Source organism: Camelus dromedarius, chromosome 11, assembly GCF_036321535.1.
Source record: "Camelus dromedarius isolate mCamDro1 chromosome 11, mCamDro1.pat, whole genome shotgun sequence".
In the NCBI taxonomy this organism is placed as follows: domain Eukaryota; kingdom Metazoa; phylum Chordata; class Mammalia; order Artiodactyla; family Camelidae; genus Camelus; species Camelus dromedarius.
In genome coordinates this window covers 12,097,381-12,121,758 of record NC_087446.1, presented here as the reverse complement: position 1 = coordinate 12,121,758, position 24,378 = coordinate 12,097,381, and the positions used below count along the sequence as shown (strand labels likewise).

The window sequence follows — 24,378 nt, the reverse complement described above, 5'->3', positions numbered from 1 at the left end:
AAACACATCCAGGGTGAGCTCAGGGACCTTCCTCTGATGGGTTCTGCTCCCCCTCCTTGCTACTCACAGCTTGCCTGTCACACCTCGCCCTGCCTTTGGACCTGCTGATCCCCACCTGCCACCACCCAACTGGCCTCCTAACAACGCGGCAAATCCAGCCAGGGAGGCACAGGGCTGGCATCCCCAGATTCTACACCCGAAGTCCAGAAAAGGAAAACTGTCATAACCTGGTGTGACCATCTTAATAAAACAGCTCTATTTTCATCCCTAAAAGGAAACACCTCAACAGCTTCAGCCCGGACTTCTCTGTAAGGCCCAGACCTGTCACTTTATCTCTGCACATTCAACACTGAACTTGTCACCCAGGTCCACTCAGCCTCCCTGTCCATCTCTAATCCAGGTCCTCCTCTTGCCCCCAAGGGCAATATCCTGCCTCAGGCCACGATCCTATTTTGCTTGGACCACAGCAGTAGCCAGCCTCCCACCTACTATCTGAACTTTCTTCCAAGGCCCTGGTTTCCTGCTTCAGATTTCAGATCATCCCACACTCCAGCCAAAGGAACCTTTTCAAATCTGAAAATCTAGTATCCTTTTCTGTCCCTGAAACTCTGAACAGTCTTTCAGTTACCTTTGGGTGAAACCCAAAGCTGTAACTTATAAAACCTTTCGTAGTTCTCTGGCCTTATTTTTAGAATCGCATGCCTTATTTGTTCATTTAGTCCAGAAACTATGTACTGAGCGCCTTTCCTCTGCCAGGCATTGTCTCAGGTGCTGGGAAGGCGTCGGGAGCAAGGCAGACAGACCAAGGCCTCTCCCCTTGTGGTGCTTCTGTCTCAGCAGGAAAGACACAGGAGCCAGGTGAAGCCAGCCGTGTCCCTGGGACCTGTATCCGTGCTGCTCACTGCGGGGAGCGGAACGGCCATCTCAGTAAGTTACTATTAACTGGATGAGAAGGTGATGGGTGCTGTCACAAAGATGAAGCGAGCAGGGTGAGAAGGACGGGACGCATGGGATCTCAGGATGCAGGATTAAAGGGACAGTCGGAGGGAATCTGGCTGAGAAGCTGAGATTTGAGCAAAGACTTAAAGGGACTTATGGCAGCAAGACAGGGAGAGGGCTGGGGTCCAAGAGGTCCCCGCAGGTGGACATCAGAGCAAAGGACCAAAGGCAGAGGCCGCCTGGCCTGTTTGAGGAGCAGAGTTAATGTTTCTTTCAGGGTCTGCACCACCTTCTCTGGGCCTAAGGTCTTTGGATACGACAGCCCCCCTAAGTGGGGCCACGGAGGCTGAGGTCCCCATGCCTCTTCCCTGCGGAAGCCTCCTTGACCTCCCAGCCCGCCTGGCCAGGACCGCGTTCCCCAGAATGTGATTCCACGTCACCCTGGATTCCGCCTTTCAAGGTACCTTCCGCACTTTAACGTGACTGTGTGTTCAGCTGGATTTAGAATCCAGTGGCTAAAAGCGAGGGCTCTGAGGTCAGCCTGGGGTCAGCCTGGCTTCCATCCAGGCTCTGCCACTGCCTCACTGCCTGGTCTTGGGCAAGGAACTTAAAGACCTCTGAGGGCCAAGGAGCCAGCCCAGCGCCTGACACAGAAAAGGCATCTAATGGAAATTAGCAACGTGAGGGCAGGTCTGGGTCTGCCTTACTTACTGTTTTATCCCCAGGACCTAGGACAGGTCCAAGGGCTCAAAAGATAACAAACTGATGAAAGAATGGGTGATTGAAAGAATGTGGAGGGCAGGGGGCAGGGCAGGCAGACTTCTGTTCCCCCAGCTCTCAGGAGTTTCAGGTTGGAAAAACAAGATGAAAACAATGAATGCAGAAGGAAAGGAAGGGAATTACTTGTTAAGCACTGTGCAAGGCAGAGCCATTTGCCGACTTAACCACCAAACGTAGCCTGTGGGGCAGTGATTACTGTACTGTACCCGCTCCCCCACGTTCACAGAACAGCAACACAAAAGAGGCTCAGGCAAGCCAAAGAGTTTTTCTCAAATAGCGAGAGAAGGCAGATCCATGTCAAAGTTTATCTGAAAAATAATTAAAACCGCTTCCCCAATTTTGCCAGGACTGAAAGTCCCGAGAGCCCCCCACAGCGAGCATCTCCGCTTGTCGATGGAAGAACCATGACGCATCTCCGGAGAGGATCAGCGCGTAGCTCCTGGATTCTCGGTGGAAGGCAGGGCAGACAACAGGTGTGCAGCAGGTGGAGGGAGGGAGGATAAGGGGCCACAGGAAGCTTCCCAGGAATTAGAAGGTAAAAAAGAGAACTGGAGAATGAAACTGGGTGCTGAGGAAGGAAGCCCACGGTACCAGGAGTGCAGGACAACACTGACACCACAGCCCAGATGAAAAAGAAGTGCCCTAGCCTTTTAGCGGAATCTTACGACGGACAACGAAGACCACAGACAGCTCGGCTCTGTCCCAGCAGAGTTCCAGCACCTTCGCACCGACACCGCATCCCTCACGCGCACAGCACAGCTGGAGTCATTTTACAGCACTTTATGGCAGACTTTATAGCTTTTAAAATTTCTGTTTTTCTTCCCCGTGGCAAAACAGTCTCTCAAGTTTAGGAATTGTCGGAAGCAGATGTGCGGTGAGCGGGGCTCTGTCTGCCACCAGCACCCCCAGGAGAGGACCACACCAGGCCGGGCCGAAGGGGGCGGCTTTCGGCTGGTTATATGGTCATCCTGAAAGGCCTTCTTTGTTTCCTTTTATATCAGCTGAAGCGAGGGAAGCATGAAGCTTCATTTGGAAGTTGGAGAAAGGGCAGGGGTGGGTAAGAACAAACTCACACAGGAAAGAGGAAGGACAGGTGAAAGGAAATCCCACAGCCCGAGCATCCACTGGGGACCAGTGGACCACTGCCTGGACCTCACATCACTACGAGAAGACATCAGGATTTTCCTTGTACAGGTGCAGGAGTGAGGCTGACAGACACTAAACCAACACCCCAAGTCATCCTCTGATGAGGAGACCAGCAGGGATTTAAAACTTGGTGCCTTCCTCTGCAAAGCTTTTCCTACTCCACCAGTTCCACTGACAAAGGGAGAGAAGTTGGGCAGAGAGGAGGAAGGGAAGGAGGGAGGGAGGGGCAGGCCACGGCCAGGTAAGGAGAGAGGAGACCTGAAGACAGGTCCAAGAGGACCTACACTAGCTACTGTGTATAAAACAGACAGACAACAAGGTCCTACTGTACAGCCCCGGGAGCTGTATTCAGCATCGTGTAGTCACCTATAATGAAAAAGAATATGAAAACGAACGTATGTATGTATATGTATGATGGAAACGTTATGCTGTACACCAGAAACTGACACAACACTGCAAACTGACTATACTTCAATTAAAAAAAGAACGGGGAAGAAAAAGAAAAAGAAAAAAGAAAGGAAGATTATCTAAAACCCCCTTCAAGGCAAGTGATTATAATCACAAAAGCTCTACGAATGTCTTTTCAAAAATGATACTTCCAGTGTTCTTCGTATTGAGCACTTTTACATTACTTTACACTTGGAGCCACCCCAGCCCCGACGGCTTTGGGGACGAAGCTGCCAGGTAATGAGCAGACACGCATTTCCACCTCCGCCTTCACCCCATGCCCGCTGGCAGGAGTCCTGAGAAAACGGAACGTGAAAGACAGTGCCTGTGATCTGGTGTTTCCCGCAAGGACCCTGCTGGTACGGTTCCTTGTTCACTGAGGCCCAGAGAAGTCAAGTAACCTGCCCGGGGTCACAGAATCCCTGCGGGAAGCCCCGATCCTGGCTTATTCTACTGGACCGCGTTGAGGACATGGGGGGGGGCTTTGATGGATCACAGCGACTTTAAAGAGGATGTTTTGGGAAGTCACAGCTGGGCCAGGATTCTGGAGACTGAGGTTTTATTTTCTCAAATTCAGAGAAAACCACACTTCCTCATGCCTCTGATTCTGCCCCCATGCCTGCTCTCTAAAAGCCTGCATCACCTTGGGCCCACCTCTACAAACTTTCTATGGTCACTGAGAGTTCTTTCATCCATCTGACTTTGGTTTCTCCAAAGAGACACTAAGCTCCACCCTCTCCTCTTCCGGGCAGAGAGGGGGCAGGGTGCACAGTGTTGGATTTAGAGCTGGACCATCTGAGTTCAAATCCCAGTTCCACTGCTTAAGAGCTGAGACGCTGGGTAAGCTACTTTGCCTCCCTAACCATCGGTTCCCAAATCTTGAAAATAGGAACATTAACAGTAATTACTTCAAGGGAGTGCCGTGAGGATTAAATGAGTTTACCCAGAGAGTGTTTAACAGAGTGGTTGGCACAGGATCAGTGCTTACAAATGTGAACTGGAATTAGTCTGTTGGAGCCTTAAAAAACACCCACTGCTGTGACATTTGTCCACACCGTGGAGATGTGAGGGTAAGCAGGGTAACACCCACCTGGCCTCGAGACCCTGCCAACACCCGCTTCCAGGCCAGAACTCGGCACCATGGCAACAAGACCTTCTTAAAGGAAAGGCATTTGTCCTTATGAGGAGAAAGACTGTCCTGAACATTCAGCACGGCTTTCCTCCAAAAGTTTCACGTTACGGGTGTGCGCTCATCACTTAACTAAGCCTTTACAGCAGCTTCCCCAGACTGCTAAGATCAGATACTATTTCCAAATTTTCATGCAGTCAAACTGTGGCACTCAGGGGTCCAGCTGACTCACCGGCGGCCACACCTGCACTGAGATGCAGACCCTGCCTCCCAGGTGCCCTCCCCCGGGGCCGTGGGGAAGCCTGGAGGGGGCGCCGCAGGCAGCAGGGAGGGCACAGACCCCCAGCCCAGCAGCCTGGGGCAACAGCCCTTTGACCATGAAAAGTTATTTAACCTCTTGGGCCCCGTTTATTTTCATTTTCAAATGTGCAATGCGTCTAGCTCAGTGCCTGGAACAGAAGAAGTACTTAAGAAGCAGTGCTTTTATCCCCTTTTGCTTGGCAAGTACTCATTTTATCCGCCAGCCTCCTCCCCAGCTCCACATGGACGTCCAATTAGGTATTTGGAATTTAAAACACCTCAAACCAAATTCCTGACCGTCCCCCAGGACCCGTTTGTCTTGCTATCTTCTCCATCGCACAAATGTCACCTCACCCTTCCAGCTACCTTGGGAGCATCCTCGACTCCGATCTCTCTACTCCTCACATCCAATCAACAGAACATCCCGGCAATCCGGCCTTTAGAAGGTGCCCCAATACGATGACGTCTTTCCCTGCTTCTGCCCCTCTCAAGTCTGGAGCCGACAGCACGTCTCACCTGGGTGACTGCTACCATCTCCTACAGGGTTTCTGTGATTCCTTTTAATCTCAAAAGGGCACCCAGGGTGATCCATTAGAAACATAAATCAGGTCACACCACTCCTCTGCTCGAAGCTGGACGCTGGCTTCCCACAGCTCTGCGATCTGCGATCTGCGATCTGTGATCTGCGATCTGCCCTCACCAGCCCCCGCCCTCTCCCGGGCTCACTCTGCTCCGCTCTGCATGCTTTCCTGGCCCCCAAAAAAGCCAGGCCACGTGGCTCCTGAAACTTCACACTTGCTGTTCCTTCTCCCCGATGGACACGATTCCTCTTCTCCTAGAGAGCCGGCCTGCTCGGCCTCTCAGCTGCTTCAGATTTTTGCTTAAATGTCACTTTTCATGTAAGACCTTCCATTATGACCCTATTTGACTATGAAAACACACACACATACACAGATCCCTTGTCTCCTTTCTCTCATTTCCCCCTGAGCAGTAATCACCGCCTAATACACATTTTATTTGTTGTTGTTGTTGATTGTCTCTCTCCCCCGACTCAAATACACGCTCACAGGGATAAGGATTGAACTTGCTTTATTCCTGCAATATTCCCAGCAGTTGGCAAACTCTCTGGCAGCTAGTAGGGGCCCAGGAAACAAGACTGAATAGGTGACTCCGAATTCTACCATCAATGGCACGTCTGATTCCTTCTGTTAAGAACCAGAGGCTCTGAGAACCTTCCAGCTGTTGGAGCAGGCTTGATAAGGATGCAGATGAGGTGGGGTTGGGGGCAGTGGGGAGAGGCATCTGCCACACAGGTGAAGTCAGGGCTCAGGGAGCACGCGGACAGCCCCGAGAGACACACGAAGGTGCCGGTGCCCGAGGCTGGGGATGGTCCGAGCCCCTGCCAAAAACCTTCTTACTCACTCCTCCACTTAACGAGTTTAGGTGAGGGGGATTTCACAGCATCCCGGAGGAGTCAAGCCGCTATGGGACTGGACATGGGAGCCGCTGCAGCCCCAGGTAACTAGCTGTCCCCAACCAGAGGAAAATCAACGAGGCCAAACTGCAGCAGTGTCGCTCAAAATGTTCACAGTGGAAGATGTCAACTGTGATCGCCTTTCTGAGAGGGGAAAGCTCCCTCTTGAATCAGAGCATCTTACGTTTACGGGTCTGTCCTGAGGGACTTTCTTTCTGTTCCATGACATGGCTTCTAATCTTTCCAGTTTAGGGAAAAAATGACCACACACACACACACACACACACACCCGAAAGCCTGTACAAAAGTGTGCATATGGAAAAGAGAAGAGAGAACTTATTTTCTTCTCACTTCCATATTTTCCCAGAAAAGTTAGGGTGGGCGTGGGGAAACCTTGGAGGTTTCTACACTCCGCTGTGGGTGACAGATGAAAGCGGAACGCAGCAGGCTTTGTTTGCGAGCCCCTTGAAGGCAGGCGCCCCTGTTCTAACAGCGGCATCTAATGTATTCCTCTGCACAGAGGGAGCCTGACTGATGCTAGAAATAAACCAACGAAAGTAGGAACAAATAAAACACAGCCCATTAACTCGACTCCTTGTATTCAAAGTTCCCCTGCCCTGACCTTGGCCCATACTCCTGCTCTGCCCCCAGGAACCGCCCTCAGTCTCAGATCTCTCCAAATCCGAATCCAAATCCAAATCCAAATCCTAGGGCCAGCTCTGGGAGAAGCGAGAGTCCTGGGAGCGTTCCGTCCACGGCTGATGGAGGGGGCTGGCATTTAAGACCAGGACTGTGACTGCTGTTGTGGTTGGTGACAGAGCCCCACCAGCCCTGGGGCGGGTCCTAGCCAGGACAGGAGAAATGTGGTGCCTGGCTGCGAGGTGGCAATTAGTGACCACCTGTTCTGGTGACCTCTTGTCCAGGGGAGCCCTGCAGCTGTAAATGCACACTGCTGGCTGGGTTTCTCCGGAAGCGGGCCCCGCCATGGAAGTGAGCACACAGGAGGTTAATTTAGGGAGAGCTCTTGGGACAGCACCTGTGAAGCAGGAGGACAAGCAGGATGGGGCAGAGGGAGAAAGGGAGCTGCCAGGCAGACTCCAAGGAACGCTACAGTGGATTCTGCAGGATTCCCCAAGCATCAGTCACTCCAGGCTGTGGGGCGCCTCAGGAGGGGGCGTGGCCAGGAGCAAGGTGACTCTTCACCTGAGACCTTTCCCAAGGGGGCCAAGGGCTGAGGGCCGCCTGCAGGCAGTGCTCCCGGCAGCTGCAGGAAGGAGCCCTTTACTCCAGAGGGGAATGTGGTCGTCCACTGCGCACAACCACTGCTCTCATCCGGCGAGCCGGAACACAGTGGTCACCTCCCCTGTGACACTGTCCCAGCTGGGTTCTCTGCCTCCTTCGGAGACGCGGTAACTCTCATGCTCCTTCGCGGCTCAGCCCTTCAGAGCCAGCACCCAGTGGATTTCTCCTTACACCCAGGGACTCCCAGCCGACTCCCAGTAAGTGCCTGTTGACTAAATACATCACTGAGTACTGAACACCAGCAGGAAAATAGGGATGTGATGCCACAATGTTACAGAAAAACTGTCCCCAATGAGTTTAATGTAATCAGAAAAAACAAGTAGACACAGGGGGGCTTCGAAAGAGATGCACCTGTCGCCAATACACACATGCATTCTGGTCCAGCTCCGGGTGGAACCCTCACTCCACCAAGCTTCCATTTCTTTATTTGGATAAATAAAATAAAAGGACAGATCCAAGCGTTCTACAAAGAGATCGGAAAGCTGAGACACTCGCTTTCAACAGTTTGGCTAAATGATATCTTTATTAGTGTCATTATTGACACGAGTAAGGAAAATTTTGATCCTGACAAGGAAGAGTCTGAGGGTCAGAGTGTCTCCCCCCATGGTGCGCTGAGGCCTTTTTTTTTTTTCAATTACCCCAGAGCAAGGAGGCCCCTAGAAGGAAGCAGGCAGCGACTGGAGTGAGTGAGGAATTTACTCCTCTGTCCATGAATGGGAACTGAAACCAACTGGAATATCCTGTGGTTTATGAAAACGCTGTGATTTAACATCACTAAGTGGTGTTTCATCTTCACAGGATAAGGAGCTACCCAGAGGAGGCAGGAGGGATTTTAAACACAGAAGCTAGAGGGGGAAAAAAAAAATCTCACTGCCAAATGCATCCCTCATTGTATTTGTCTAATATTGAGAAGAATTTTTAAAATAATGCAGTTTTAAGGAAGACAGCTGGAAGAGGGGTATTAAAATGACAGTCCAAGGTTGGTGCTAGCCTGCCACTTCCCTCCTGCATCCACGCCAGTTATGTACACCCATCAGGTTCACAACTCCCCACCTCACGCTCACACACACCTCGGGGTAGTGGCAAGAACTATAGTAACAGCTAAGAAGGAACCAGAAGGAACGTCTTATCAAGCCAAACTTCTATCCTTCCTTAAAATGACAAACCGCACCGTTAATGAAACCAAAGCCATAAGAACACTTTCAAACACTCTGTAATCAATACCCATCTCCACCGCCTCACAGGGTTTCTTGGCAATCAAAGTGCCATTTGATAAAAAGACAAAACTGATAAATGCACGACTCCACGCAGGGAAGTCAGCACTTAATCATCTGCATACGAAATACACACATTTGATACCATCTCCTACAAAGTCATTCAGCAATCCTCAACTGGGCTCCCCCTCTGAACATCGACCTCCCCTCTTCAAGTATTAAAGAAAGGCAAACACATCCCAGTTTCCCTCTAACACGTTTCAAACGGCAGTAGAGCCGAGGCGCAGCTATATTCGTAATTCCTTATTCATTTCATTAGCATGACCTCATTAAGGGCTGACCTCACATTATAAAAAACGACAATTACTGTTCTCGGCACGCCAACACCTTCAAAGACACCAGGAAAAAATTAGCTGCAATTACCTTTGAACTTGTGGAACACAGCCCACAGCTCTGCAATGTCGGTCGCAAAGGTGATGTCTGTGTCAAGGACAATGACCCTCTCCAGGTTGGCAGGAAGCGTCTTGGTGAGGACAAGCTTCATCAGACCATAAATCCCAGAGTAATGTTTGTTGGGGATCCAGGAAACTTCCGACTAGACAGGGCAGTGAAGAGAGGGAGTTGGAGAAAGGGAAAAAAAAATCTCTATATTAATTTTTTGCATCACCATTATAAACAGTGCTTGGTACATAAAACATACCCAATAAAAACCTGTTGAGCACATAAATGAATATTTTCTTAAAGATTGGTTCTCATTATTTACAGTTTGGCATGTGAAGTTTTTTTTGGAAGAAAACCTGTCTGAATCAAGGGAGAGAGAAAGTAGTATTTATAAAATAATTATCACCTGCAAACACTAAGCTCAGATTTTTTTAAAGTAAGATTTTTTGTTAGCATAGAAATTATACAGGCTCATTGGAGAAAATCAGCGTATGCACAAAAGAAGAAATAAAAGTTCAAGAACTGAATCAGACTGAATATATAAACCGGTACCTAACTGTTTCTAGGTAGATCCATTTCTTCAAGTCATATTCCATTTCTCCGTCATTAAAAATTACTACTTAATGGTGGTGTTGAAATCGTGCATATCTGTTTTATTTTTACAACTGTGATTGAGCAGTTTGGTGCTGCACAACTCTTCTGGAACTCAGAGGAACACCCAAGAAGGACCTGGTCATAATCTATGCAGCCCTCTTCACTGGGTAGCAAGACAGGTATACACACACAGAAGGATGACCACGGGGAGCTAGCACTGAAATCCTCACGATATAGATGGGGAACAAATGTCCCACAGGTGAGCAGAATCATCAGCAAGTCACACACCTTGGTACCACGTGGTAACAATAATAATAATAATTATTATTATTAATAATAACCAAGGCTCATCATAATACCTAGCAACGGAGTGATGAAGGCTCCCAGAAGTACAGGTCACTAATGAAGACCACTATGGGCAGGGAATCTCCTTGGAACCAAAGCACTCTTAGTTTCAAGTAGTTAACAGTTGTAATGGAACCTTTAATGGAAAAGGTGGTCACTTAATCAAGATTCCAAAAACTATTCCCCTCTTTCGTCCTTATAATTCCACTTTGAGGGCATTGTCCTTAAAACAGTAGTCAAATTTAAAAACAAGAGACCACAGTTTTCTTCCCGGAAGTGTTCACCGCCACGCTATAAAAGCGAAGAAACAGCAACAATCCAAGTGCTGAGAAATTGAACCGTTAATTAAAACATGCTAGTTAAAAAATCTGATAGCATACGCTGGAAGGCTAAAAACAATGGAGATGAAATATGCTTCTCTTTATTTCTTCTTAATGTTAAAAGAAAAAAAAAAGAAGTTTCAAAATTGCTTTTGCTTAATAACCACAATGTATAATCAAACGTGAAAACACACCCACCCAACTTCACGCAGAAGGAAAAAAGAAATGGAAGTAGGCATCAAATGACTAACAGCAATCATTTGGGGATGATGGGAGAATCAGTGTGTCTCTCTATATATAGGTACGTATATATTACACACACACATTTAATCTGTACTTTTCAACTTTTTAAAATGAGCAACTGTTACTGTTGTAAAGAAAAACTAAGCATTGCATTATTTTTAAACATATCAAGATCTGGTGACGGTGGGAAACAGGAATGCGCAAAGCTGGTTTAGGGAAGTTATGAAAAAATCCCCTCTGTGTTGACCCACATGACCCGTTCCATCTCCCACAACTGTGCCACATTACGCCATCTCCAGTTTATTTGAAAATATTTTATCTGCTCCTTATTCTCAGTTTTGCAATGGTCCTTTGCATAAGTGAGTGCACTTTTGACCAGAAGAAAGGAAACGTAAACCGATGGACAGAACTCTTCACCAAGACAAAGACTCATCCACTGTCTGTGATCCCTGTCACCGTGTTCCTGGACTGCACGGAGGAGGGAGAAGAGAGACAAAAGTTCTAGCATGGACTCCAGCCCCATACGAAGTGCTGATCTCTCTAAGCCTCAGTTTCTTTACCTGTAAAATGGAGATGCTGCCTACATCACACGGTGGATGTAGAAATTAAAGGACATTAAAAGTGCTTGGAATACAAAGACCCTCTGCAAATACATGCTCCCACCCTTCTTCCTGCTTCTCCCTCCTCACTTCGATGCCTCTGTAACTGCTTTGTATTGAAGGTGGGGGTCCTGGATACAGTACAGCATTGAACCACAGGTCCTAGAGTCACATACAGCTGCATTCAGAGTTGGGCCTTGTCAGTTAGTCTCCATGTCAACCTGGACAAGTTTGCTCAGCCTTCCTGAGCTTCTGCCGTTTATAAGGGCAGTCACTTCTAGGGGTGTAGGTGAATGCAGAATTTAGGGGCAGGAACAAGGCACTGCGCAGACTTGGGGAGGGGAAGGATAGGGGACCATTACCACCCACGGCCTGAAGAGCCAATGCCAGCAGCTGCTAGAATCCAGAGAAGGGGGAGCCAGATGAATCAGCCACCTGGCAGGAGCAGTGACCTTCAGGAGAGGGACATGGCCTTGCTGTGACAATTCCACAGGATGGATCGGGGAGAGAGATCTCAGCTCCTCTCTCCTCCTACCCACTGGTCTCCCGCAAGGGCACCCACTGGGCGAACCCAAACAGAAGCCAGCAAGGGAGTGAGCTCAGGGTGGCAGCACTTAGGTATCAGCCCCAAGAGGCACAAAGCAGAGTGAAGAAGAGAGAGGGCAAACTTGGAGGGAGAAACCTAATACAACAGCACAATCGTTCACTTAAAGTAATGATGGCAAGGTCAAGGTGCCACGCCTCGCACATCACAGACGTCTATGTGATGGGTGGGTGGGTGGACGGATGAACAGCTGGATGGATGGACAGCTGGGTGGATGGCAAGGGAAGGTGAGTAATTTGCCTACAATCCTCAGCAAGCAAGATGCAAAGCTATAGCTGGAACCTGCCAGGGAAACACTGGCATTTTTTCCCCAAACCATGTTATCCCTCCTTTGGAGTTCGCTTCCAGACTAGCTGTCACTTTAAGATCTGAGGCCCGAGGACCTCAGGTAATTCCCTCCAGGGGGTTTTATAAAGCTCTTCCTTGGGTAAGCCTTGGCCTTTAAAACCCAGCTCGGTTTCTTCCTTCCCTTGAGAATCTGCCTGAACGCGAGCCTGGCAATCATCGGCCCATGCTGCAGAGCCGTGCTATTTAATCAGCCCTCTGATTAACTTATTCATCTATTTTGGTTACCATCAAAGCAGGAAAGCCTGGTGAAGGCTGAACACCAGCGCGTTGGGTTAAGCCGTCTAATTAGATTGCTCCAACTCCCGGCTCTATTTTTCACACACGTGTGAGGCACTCAGATGCATCACAGAACAGTAGGAATACAAGTATAAATTAATCTCAACATGAGCCCAGGCCTGAATGTCGCCCCAAGTCCCCAACTTAATCCATAATCAATTAAATTAGAGTGTTCAATTAGAGGTAAAGGAAGCATTTGGACGAGTTTGTATTCAGAAAGAAAACTAAGGAATCTATGAGGGGAAAGAACATGTGGAAAGAAACATCCGTTTATTATAAATGGCTCCTGTTCTTAGAGGTAGCACGTTCCACGCTCTCCCCGCCTCTGTCCAAATCCTGCTCTTCCTCTGAGTCTCAACCTGGAAGGCAACAGCCTGCAGTCATCCCCTCGGAGAGGGCCCCCATGCAAGCTGCTTCCATCCTCCGCACAGAAAGCTACCACTCTGTGTCTAGTTTTCCAAGCCTCTCTCCTGCTCTGAAACGCAACTCCCTGAGGCAGGGATGATGCCATTTGTACGGTGGTAACAACAGAGTCAGCCCAGCCTGGGTTCAAATGCTACTTTTGACATTTTCTCAACTAGGAGCAGAGGCCTCCATAACTGCTGGGGTCCAGGTCAGTACAGGCCACTGGAAGAGGCAGAGCTTGGGGGACCCCTGAGCCTGGGCCTTAGCACCAGTTCCACTTCTAATAAGCTGTGTGACCACAGGCAAGTCATTTAACCACCATGAGCCTCAGTTAGCTCATCTGCAAAGTGGGGGAGTAAAATACTCACTTCAAAGGAAAATGAGAAAAAAACAACTGCATGGAGACTAAACATGCTATTTTAAAAAAAGGGGGTCAATGATGAAATCAAAGCAGAAACTAAAAAATACATTGAAACAAATCACAATGAAAACACAACCACACAAACTCTATGGGATGCAGCAAAAGCAGTCCTAAGAGGGATGTTCATAGCAATAATGGCCTTCCTCAAAAAAAACAAGAAAAAAATCAAACAAACTACCTAACCTACCACCTAAAAGAATTAGAAAAAGAAGAACAACCAAAACCTAAAGTTAGCAAAAGGAAAGAAATAACGAAGATCAGGGAGGAAATAAATAAAACAGAGATTAAAATACTCACTTCACAATATTGCTGGAAGGACTGAAAAAGCACCCTGTCCCTATAAAGCCCACTTCCCTTCTCCTAACGGATGGGATCCAGGCTCAGATGATTCAGGATTTGGAGCCTCATAAAGGCAAGAAGATATGGTACCTCTGACAGTACAGGGGAAGTAGGGAATGGAGATAGTTTTGTCTGGGGAAATAAATCACCCATCACCTTTTCTTATATTTCTATATAAAAGATTAATAAATCACAAACTGGGGTCTACTGGAAAACTTGAAGCCTCCTCTGGTGGCTCTCCAAATTAGACAGCACATCCTCGGTTTTGGGAGGAGAACAGTGGGTGGGAATGGTCACCCATATCACAGACTGGGGCAGTCTCCTGGTGCAAATCCACACTGCTACTGATCTCACTCCCACCCTACCATAAACTTCAGTCCAACTAGGGACATTATGTCTTGGGGTCATCGGAGAGAAGACCCTCCTTGGAGCAAGCTGCAGAAACCTAGAGGGCCCCACGCCAACTGACCCCAGACTATCCTACAGAGACAACGCCAACTAGCAGAGCAATATCCTAGCATATTCATCACCATTAAACATGCCGAAGGGTTCATGTGACTATGACAATAATAAGAATGAAAGTTAGGTTTGTTTTAATGGACAGATGAGTATCCCTGCAATGGCTGATAATAATTCTAAGCAGCATGTTCTAAGATTTAATTAGCAAAACTGAAATTGTGCTCCAGAATACCACCTCATGTACTTACATCCAGATGGCATAAGCAACCCCAGGTTTTCAGGGTTTCTGTGTAAAGTGGTGGGCGGGGGATGCTCCCAAGGGGAAAATCACCTTCCTGAAGCTGCTAGTTCTTCGGGGGAATGGACCCCAAGGGGAGTTTCTCTGAAGAGCTGCAAATGATTCTAGGGTTCATCGGAGGCTGGGTGGTTCATAGAAAAGTTTTTCAGGAATTCTGATCAGAGGATGGAGGCAGAGGGTTGGACAACAGACGCATCTCCAAAGGTGTGTGCTTAAAACACGGAGCATCAAAGAGAGTGACATCTTAGGGGTGATGCTAGTTTCTGACCTTTGACAGGCAAGGGAAGGCCAGAAAAGAGTCTGGTCTTGTCAGGAAATGATGCTCATTTCTTCTCAAAGGTACTGATTTCCAGGGTGCAATGGGATGCCCCGTAATGATAACAATAGAAAATGCTACCTAGCATTTGCTGAGTGTTCACTGGGTATCAGGCACTGTTATAAGAGCTTTCTATGTGCTATCTTTCTTAAATTCCTTCCAACTAGTTGAAAGGTCAGATAGCATTATTCCAGTACCTAAAGTTTGGGGGGTGGGGACCAAGTCCTTCCCCTTACCTCAAATTTCAGTGCCCCAGGCCTAGATACTCTATTCTGAAATTCTGCAAATATTATTTTTTTCTTCACCCTTCCCACAGCCCCTGGCCCACTGAGGTGTATTCTCACTCCTTCGAGTTAGTTACTACAAACCCCTGCCACCACCCGGCCAAGTCTATATTCACCAAGGAGCAGTTGTTCAAGGCAATCAGGCACAAAGGCTGTGGAGTTGGGGAGTCCTGGCTTTGAAGTCAGTCTGGACCTTAACTTCCTCATCTGTAAAATGGGGGCAACAGCAGCATATCTGGCTCCCTTCCTAGGGGGGTCCGCTCTAGGTGATCTGTAAACTTTCCTCATCATCCTGGAAATATTTATCGTTCAAAATACATTTCTTACCACAATCAACATTTTCCTGGTGGATGACAAATCATCTTGACCCATTTTTAAAAACTAAATAAAAAGAAACCATCCTGGCTGCAGCACATTTGGAAAGTCCTATCTGCCTTTCATGTTGTTTCTGAGTGGTCGTCTTGGCAACCAACCTGTATGTTCAGAAGATAATTGTTGAGGAAGGGAGGGCAGGGAGCTCGAGTTGGGTGGGGACTCAGGGTGATGTCATGGAGGAGGATCGTGAACCTGGTATAAGCTTGGAAGTCCAGACTCGCAACTCCACCACCTCTGTCCTGGTGAGGTCATCTTTCTAACCCCGTAGAAGAGAGAAAATAAAACAAAATACATCCCATGAGATTTGCAAAAGCATTAAATGAGGCAAGAGAACTAAGGCGCCTGGTTCAGTGTTGTAAGTGCTCCGTATTAGCTTTCAATTTGGTGAATAGCACGCACTCAGAAGTCTGACCACCTAGGTTTGAACCCTGACTCCACCAGTCACTAGCTGGGTCACTTTGGGCAAGTAATTAAACCTCAATGTATCTCTGTCTTTTCATCTGTAAAATAAGCACACTCAGCGTATACGCCATAGGACTGTGAAAATTCAGGTGCTGTATCTAAGTACTGGCTGTTATTTTAAACGGTTAATAAATATTATCACCAATGATATTTGGAACCAAGATCAAAACTAAAAGATGAGATTCTTATCTGCTAGATAAAGTCATCCGCATTTGTATTTATCCTTGCCAGCAAAAAAAAAAAAAAAAAAAATACTCCAGTTTAACTCACTTGTAATCATTTAAGTCAGCATTTATGGAACACTTAATCTGGGTCAGGTACCGAGGATGGGCTGGGGACCAGCATCCATGATGAATAAAACATGGCCGGTGCTCGAGGAGTCCATGGTCTAGTGGATATTCATTAGCCACTGCTGCGTAACAAGTTACCTTAAAAGACAGCAGCTTAAAACAGCAACAATTATTTATTATCTTGCACAGTTACTGTGTTTGGAATCTGGGGGCACATTTGCCGGGTGGCTCTTGCTCAGGACTTTTCTTGAGGCTGTGGTCAGGACGTTGGTGGAGCCTGCAGATATCTGAATGCCTGGGATCGGCCTGGCTCCCTCACACATGCCTGGGAGTTGATGCCGGCCGTTAGCAGGAAGCCTCAGCTCTTCCCCACACAGGACCACCCCACAGGGCAGTTCGGATGCCGTGACAACGTGGCGGCTGGCTTCTCCCAGAGTCAGTGATCCCAGAGAGAACAAGAAAGCTAGGACATCTCTTACGACTTGGCCTCCGAAGTTACACGGTATCATTTCTGCAATGTCTGACTTGATTCTGCAGGTCAGTCCTGTGCATCACGGGAAGGGACTAGGCAAGGGTGTGAGTACCAGCAGACGGGGTTATGGGGGGCCATCTTGGAAACCAGCCACCACGTCTGTAACACGAAGCTAAGAACTGGACTGTGATAAACTCCAGGTATGTGTGTGGCATCGATCTAGGAAAAGCACAGTCAAAGGGGGGTGCTTGGAAGGGAGGGGGAATAATCACTTAGAGATGTCCCGAAAGGATGAGCCTTCAACTGGATCTTGACCAATGGGTTGAAAGTTGAGCTTCTCAAATATTGGGAGGAAGGCAGGAGGGGAGGGGTATCTGCATTACTGAAGGCACAGAGATATAAATAAAGATCATGTGTGTGTGGGCACATGTAAAATAACTACAGTGTGACAGACCTCGGTAACGCTGGAAGCTGTCAGTGATGGAAGAGGCTCTAGGCAGGCAGGAAAGGGTCAGACGTGGGGGACTGCTGTATGCCACCCTCAGGAACTCCGGGCAGCGACCCAGACACGGTGGGAGGAAACAAACAGGTCCTCACTAGCGAAGACACATCATCTCAACTGTATTTTGGGGATATACTCTAGCAACCCAGGGGAGAAAAAGATGAACAGAATTGCAGCAGATGGGCATCAAAACCTCGGAGGATGCCTATGGAAAATGCAGATTCCCAGGCTTGGGGTAGGGCCCAGAAAGCTGTCGTTAACCAGAGCCCCCTGGGAGCCTAAAGCAGGTGTCCCCAGATTACACACTTAGACACACTAATTTAGGAGATACAGCAAGCACTGGACTTTCCAAGATCTTGTTGGCTGCATCATTTACACTGGACCACCAACCAACTTACTGTTCAAACACAAGACACAGGATAGCCCTGAACTTCCGCGTCCCACCTGAATTCAACTGGGTTGGAGGTCCAGGGAGAGGGGACCTTTCTCAGAGGTTAATAAAACAAAGTGTTAATGGAAGACCAAGAGTTCTTCAGATGACCTGATGCCTCACGGGTGGTTTGACAGTGAAGCCATGATGATTTCCTGGCTGTTCTTCGTTCTAAAGTCAGAAATCCCGTTTCAGGACAAGCAGCTCTAGGTCAGCTCCTGTGAAATTCTAAGTAACCATACCAACCGGAGAGCTAAGTCACACATTTCACATCTTCCTACAATGGAAACTCGGAGGCAGAGCGTGTAGGAAGCCCCAAGCTTGTCTTTACAGGTGACAGTGTTCCCACCGGGACGTCCACAAATATTTATTCAGAACATACAACCCCAGCCGAAAAATGAGCTCTCTGGCTTTCCCCTGAAACGCTCATTATTCAGAAATCTACTGAGCAACCATCTTCCACAAACATAATTAATTCTGGAATGAAGAGAGAGGCACAGTGAACCAAGAGGAACGTGATTGTGGATCTATAAACTCTTTCCTCCTCGTATCAGTGGCCACAAAGCCCCGTCCTCCCCGACGCCTGGCAAGAAGCCTTCTCCATTTAGCTCTGTGATGCTTCGGGGGATGGCCCAAACCTCTCTCAGGACTTTATGTTAGGAAATGGAGCATTTCAAAGCACTGGGAGTTCTGATTTGTGAACTGGACTGTTACAGTGGTTTAATTTCCTGAAATATTGCTGCCTTCTTAACTAATAGATTTTTCAATGCGCTGAGGAGGAAATTGCATTAGCTCCTCTGTAGCCTGGACTTAATATTTTTAGAAGCTGCAATTCTTATTGCAGCCCACAGTGTGTATTTATGTGTGTCTCCCTAGCACGGAGTCTGACACACAGAGCCACTCAGCGAAGAGTTTTGAAAAAGTAAAAACAGTACGTGTAAACCAGCAATGCTTACTGAGAACTATCCTTCGTGATGGGAATACACTGGTGAACCGGCTTCACTCATTCATTCAAACACCAGCATGAATGCTTTGAGGGGATCACAGTACAGTCTGGGGAGACATGAAAACTTCAGAAGCATTATTACAGCACTCACGTTGGTGGTTTATCCTGATGGGGGTTGGAGGAGGTAGGCTGATGGAATGGGAAGACATCCAGGTGGCTTTGGTGATGCTGTTCTAGCACTAAGTTAGATGGTGTGGTGTTTTACTGGTGCAGGTCACGATCTATTTATCTGCAGTCTTCAAATGTGTGTATGTGCCTGTGTTTACAGAAAGACATCACAGTGACCAAGGAGTAAGAATGTGACCTGGAGCGAACCCAGGACTTGGAATTAAGGGGACCCAGCTTAACCAGCTAAAAGTCACATGTACCTGCAAACCCACACACACACACACACTCGGCTCCTGCTAAGAATGGAGACAATCATTTTGCTGGTAAATGCAATGAAAAAAAACCCTGTTGTTTCTTCATCATGAATTTAGTCTTCAGCATTCATTCTTCAAAATGCAAAAGTTTTGCTTTCTGCAAGAAAGCAAAAATTGCTTCTTGTAGGGCAAAAAAATCTTGGATATTACTATGATTTGTTATTAAAATCTAATGGGGTCACAGTTAGGAAAAATATATCTAAAAAGGCTCCTGGGGTGATGGTGATAATAAACTTTTCAAAAGGTTGATAAGTTTTGCTCTACAGGGTTATACGACACCAAATGAGCCACAAACAGAGAAGTGTGCAAAAGCACACAAATAAACCAAAAACCTGAATCCAGACATTTGCATCTGCTGAGTCGAGCAGTTCTTCCTGCCTTCCTGAGTTTAATCAGGAGGCAGTTTAATCACAAAACGTGACAGTGATCTGTTCTCAAGTTCATCTGGAGGGAGATCTGGGTAGCGCTTTGTCCATTCTCTCCCCCTCACCCCCTCCATCACGCCTTCTCCACTGTCACCACCTCCTTTGCAGGGGACCATCTAAGGGGCAGCCTCGGAGCCTGCAATTAATGAGGTACCACGCTGCTCTGCATTAATGAGGTGCTTTTTACTTTCAGAGGGCTTTGTAATCCTTCGGAGGCAAAGCCTTTGCTGGTGACACTCTCTGTTCCCAGCTTCAGAGATCCACGCTGCAGGTCAACTTCACTCTAAACGCCTGGGAGGGCAACTCCAAGCAGGTAAAGAGTGTTAAGGAGGATGAACCATAGGTGCCACTTAATTAACTTCTGGTTGCTTTAAAAGCTGTTTTCTTTCACAAAACACGGAGGGCAAAACTTTCCAGGTGCAGTGAAAAGGTGCAAAGGAAAACCTTGTCAATGACAGTCAGAACTTCTGGCTCACAGCCAAGACGACCCTCTTCACCCGTCGCCCCTGAAAAGATGGTGCCTCTTGTAATGCATCCAGGAAACAGTAAATAAAGGTTTGAGTGTAACTTCAAATATTTTAATCTTGTCCTTGAAGCCTGTTTCAGATGACTTAGACTGTAGTTACATTGGCATTCACCCCCCGTAACAGGTCCTTACTATTTATAAGCGTTGTCAAGCAAACCAGGTGTTGAGGGTAGCTGCCTACTTGTCTAGATTTAGAATTTATCATACATGAGAAGGCAGAAGGGAAAAGAATGTCACACTTAAGACAGTGCTATAGATGGTGGCATGTGGTACAAAATAATTCCATTTAAGCCTTTATTTCCGCTTGGGCATTTGGCTACTGATCAAAGGAAATTCTAATGCTTAAAATCCTCCTCCTTCAAAAAACACCTAATTCTGAAAATGATTTCTTTATCTAAATATTCCTTGTGAGTGCCAACACTATACTAAATGTTAAGGAAAAAAAAACAAAATAAAACAAATGTGGAATGTTTCTATTTCTTAGATCACCGTTAAAAGGAAGAGTATTATTATATTTATGATAATTATAATATCACATTTGTTAACTGCTTACTGTGTAACAGACACTATAAGCAATTTACAAATATTATCTTTTAAATCATACAATAATCTGAATAAAGTAGACATCACGCAAATCACACAATGTTCAAGAACTGCAGGCACTGGGACTGAAAATCTGATTTGCCTCGATCCAAAAACCTCAGTCTTTTTGGAAACTGACTTGAGTAAGATACTGAAATGATCATTAGGAGGTGAAAACTATATAGAAAGTCTTACTAGAATTCTTGGGGTGGAGACACTAATTGCACCTGGAAGTAGGAGGTAAAATTAGAAAAGGTGAAGGTGACTGCTGTCCCGGGCCCAGATCTCCAGCACAAAGGAACACGCCCACACAGTGACAGCAGACGCAACCAATGAAGAGTCCTGGACCTTCTCAGCCCAAGTGTTTCCCCAACACCTGCAGGATCGCATGCGGCCGGTAGCATTCTACAAAGAAAAGTCTTAATGACACCCAAATAAAAAAGCAGAAAGAGAAGCTTGAAAAATAAGTCTAGATCCTGGAAGACTGTACAATGGATTTTTTTAATTGAAGTATATAGTCAGTTACAATGTGTCAATTTCTGGTGCACAGCATAATATCTTCTTAATGTCTACTCTTTAGCACCTCAAGAGGGTGCCAGAGAAAATCTCACCTGGCCTTCTATGTGAGCAATGCCGTCTATCAAGGGTCCAGAGCCAAGGCCAACTGGAGGCTGGGTACTACTCTCCAGAACACAGATGGAGACCCGCGGGAGCCATGGTCCAGATTAGAATCACCTGGGCCCACTCCCGGGTCTGCCCCAGAAAAACTAATTCAGGGTATCTAGTGGTGGGGCCTGGCATCGCTGCTCGTTTTGGCTTGATTAAGGCCACACACCTAGTGATGCTGATACACAATCCAGGAGGGGAGGCCCAGGCATTGCTTTCCAGGTGTTGTTTTGTGTTTCTAAAACCATCAAGCAATCCCTTTGTGCAATCAAACCTGAGGGCCCCAACAATAGGGCAATGCACCAAGCAATCAGTGCTAACTCCCGGCTGGGAACAGCACCACCGAACTCTGTCCCTTGAGTTCGTTTTTGCTATTTGCAAGGATATCGTCAAGTTCCTATCTATAGACTTTATTTTGTGTTTAATTCTCTGGTGTGGGAATACTTAAGCGTTCCTGACCTGGATGCCACCTGGAATAATGAAATGAGCCCTGGACTCAGAGTCTAAACACACCAGTTGGAGTCGGGTCGGTCCCCTGCTCTCTCAGACTCGGCACCTGAAAGATGGAGCCAAAGCCATCCACAGTTGTTCGGGAAGGCTGAAACGTGGGATGATGGATGTGGAAGCAGCCAGCAGAGTGCCTAACCGCATCCGCACTCACGAGCGGCTGGTTGATGCGGCATCTGGAATGAGGAGTATTTCATGACTTGACAAGCAGAATAAAGGTCTGCTCACAGTGAGGGAGCTCAGAACGCTAGTGCCTTCCCACAGCTGCCACCCCCTATGATCTCCTCTCGCCTCTTCATAACGGCTGGTTTTGGAGGGTAGGGCTTATGTATTATGTATACATAATGTGAAGGCAAGAAGCACACTCTGGGACACAATGTACGTTAGGTAATAACACCATGTTGATAATAATAGGGGATGAGAAAGGGGAGTTGCCGCAGCGCCATTATCTCCACGAATAAGATGTTGATCATCACTTGCTATTTCCTCTTCAAACATACTATTTAGCCAGGAGTGAGCAGACTTAAAACCCACTGGGGTTCTTGCATTCAGCCTGGCTGAGTGGTTAAATCCAATGAAAATATCCTAGTCGGAGAAGTTTTCAGCCAAGGGAGTGGGATATATAAAAGGCTATTTAGCAGGTCAGTTTGGAAAGACATCCATCTTTCAAAACCGCTAATGGGGATGGTGAAGACAGCACGAATCAGGGATGCAGGGCATTTTCTAGTTCACAAGGCAGTTTCACATCTCTTATTTCATTTGATTCTCGAAATCATTCTGTGCATCAAGCAAGCAAGGAATCCGTACCTCCACTTTACATACAGGGAACGAACACTTCAAAACGTCGTTGTTCCAAGCTAGTGAATGGTGGGGGGGTTGAAACCCACCTCTTGGGACCTTCAGGAAAATCACTTCCATGAAGCCCAAGGCCTTGTGCTGCCCCCAAGCAAGGCTCTGACATGACGGCGGGAAGCAGGTGGAATTTACCCAGTGTGCCTGTTGTTCTTACACAAGGAGACTCACATTTTGATGCCTACGTGTACCCTTTGCCAAAGTCAAGTTGGTCACACGGTGCACCAAGGGGTGAGAGCTTGAAATGTTTTCAAGTTTCCTATTCAAATTTACCTTTGTTTACAAATAATTCTGGCCTGCTTCCCATGTTTCAATTAGGGAGCAAAGAGGGTTGGACCCCTCAGCGGCCCACATGAGGTCACAGAGTTATGACTGGAGATCGCGATGGGGTCTCCAGGCAACGTGTCCAGTAAGGAACATCTGGATGGTACTTACGTTTCCTGTGACTGGAAATTAAAAAAGACGTAAATCCATGCAGCTGGTCTCTGACTGAGTGGCTTGAATTTTCCATCCCATCGCCATCAAAAGCATCACAGGTCAGTCAGGGCTTGCCTCAAAAGTGGAGCCACCCTCAGTTTTTCAGAGTCCAGTGCAGTGGTTCTCACCCAGGGGCAGTTTCTCCCTGTAAAGGGCGTCTGGCGATGCTTGGAGACATTTTTGGTTGTTGCGACTGGAGGGGAAGGGTGGTACTGGCGTCTGGCGTGAAGACATCACGGACGCTGTTACACGTCAGACAAGATGGGCCCCACGACAAGGAATTATTTAGCCCAGAACAGCAAACTTCCGTGTCTGGAAGTTTTAGTGAAGACTCAGAGAAATGCGTGCAGACGAACAGTAGGATCTTGATTTGATCCTGGGACGAGGGTACAAGTTTTGCCTCAGTTTGACCTACTGGAAAATCCTGCAATATCCAGAATTAAGGAACTGCCTCCTAGGAATGAGGTAAGGGCATCAGGGTAAGTCCTCAAGCATCCTGACTTAAAGGAAGAAAAAGGACAACTCCGTAACTCCCACCGATAAGAAAGAGAATTAAACGGAGCTTATAAAGGAAAGAACACAAAGCTGAGACAAGCAAGACTGCCCAGCGGCTGATTCAAGCCAGGGTCTCCCTTGGCCGGCAGCAACCCGCTCTCCGAGCGCACGGATGCCCCGCTCCCAGCAGGAGTGATTCCACTTTCCCACTAGACTCAGCACCTCCTCCGCCAACCAGACGAGCCTCATCCTGAACTCAGCCTCACAATGAACCAAGGACGCCGAGCCCCGGGTGCTGGGCGGCTGCTGCTGCTCAGCCATCTCCTGAACGCTCCCACCTGAGCTCAGGCACCCCCGTGCGGGAGCCCCAGATGTGAACTTCACTAGGTCAAGACCACGCTCATGCTTCCCCTACATAAAAAGGGATGCGTGGATTCCTTCTGCTGGATCACAGCCTCAGGATGTACCTAGCTGTTGCCCAACTGGGCCTCACCTCTTGGCAGGACTCCTGGTACACGTGGGCACCTGCTAATCCAGCACCGTGTGCTTTTGTTGGGGGAAGGGGCCATCACACCTAGGATGAGTATTTCTGTCCTTTGGACAGCTCCTGTCACAGACAGCATACTCCCGACAGACAGACTCTAAGAGGATGTCTAGACGACGGAACTCTGGCTTTTCCCACTAGAGCCGGCTCCTTCCTCAGTTTCCCCCGTCTTAGGTAACACCACCACGCACCCACCAGCTTGTTTCAGAATTCCAGGAGTTGAACTTGATCGCTCTCTCCCTTGACGGCCATGTCCAGCGGGCCCAAACCCTGTCGAGTCTGCTGGTAAAATCTGCCTGCCTTTCAAGGCAGTCGCCTGGAC

At 47.6% G+C, this 24,378-nt stretch overlaps 1 protein-coding gene across 5 annotated transcripts in view; it reads right to left on the bottom strand.

Annotated features, from left to right (window-relative positions):
• LARGE1 (LARGE xylosyl- and glucuronyltransferase 1) overlaps nt 1-24,378 on the bottom strand; it is a 488,258-nt gene that overhangs the window by 200,255 nt on the left and 263,625 nt on the right. For all 5 annotated transcript variants that reach the window (XM_064491518.1, XM_031463153.2, XM_064491519.1 and 2 more), the window contains exon 6: nt 9,155-9,326. In XM_064491518.1, the coding sequence (XP_064347588.1) occupies nt 9,155-9,326 (172 nt within the window). The remainder of the gene's footprint in view (nt 1-9,154; nt 9,327-24,378) is intronic.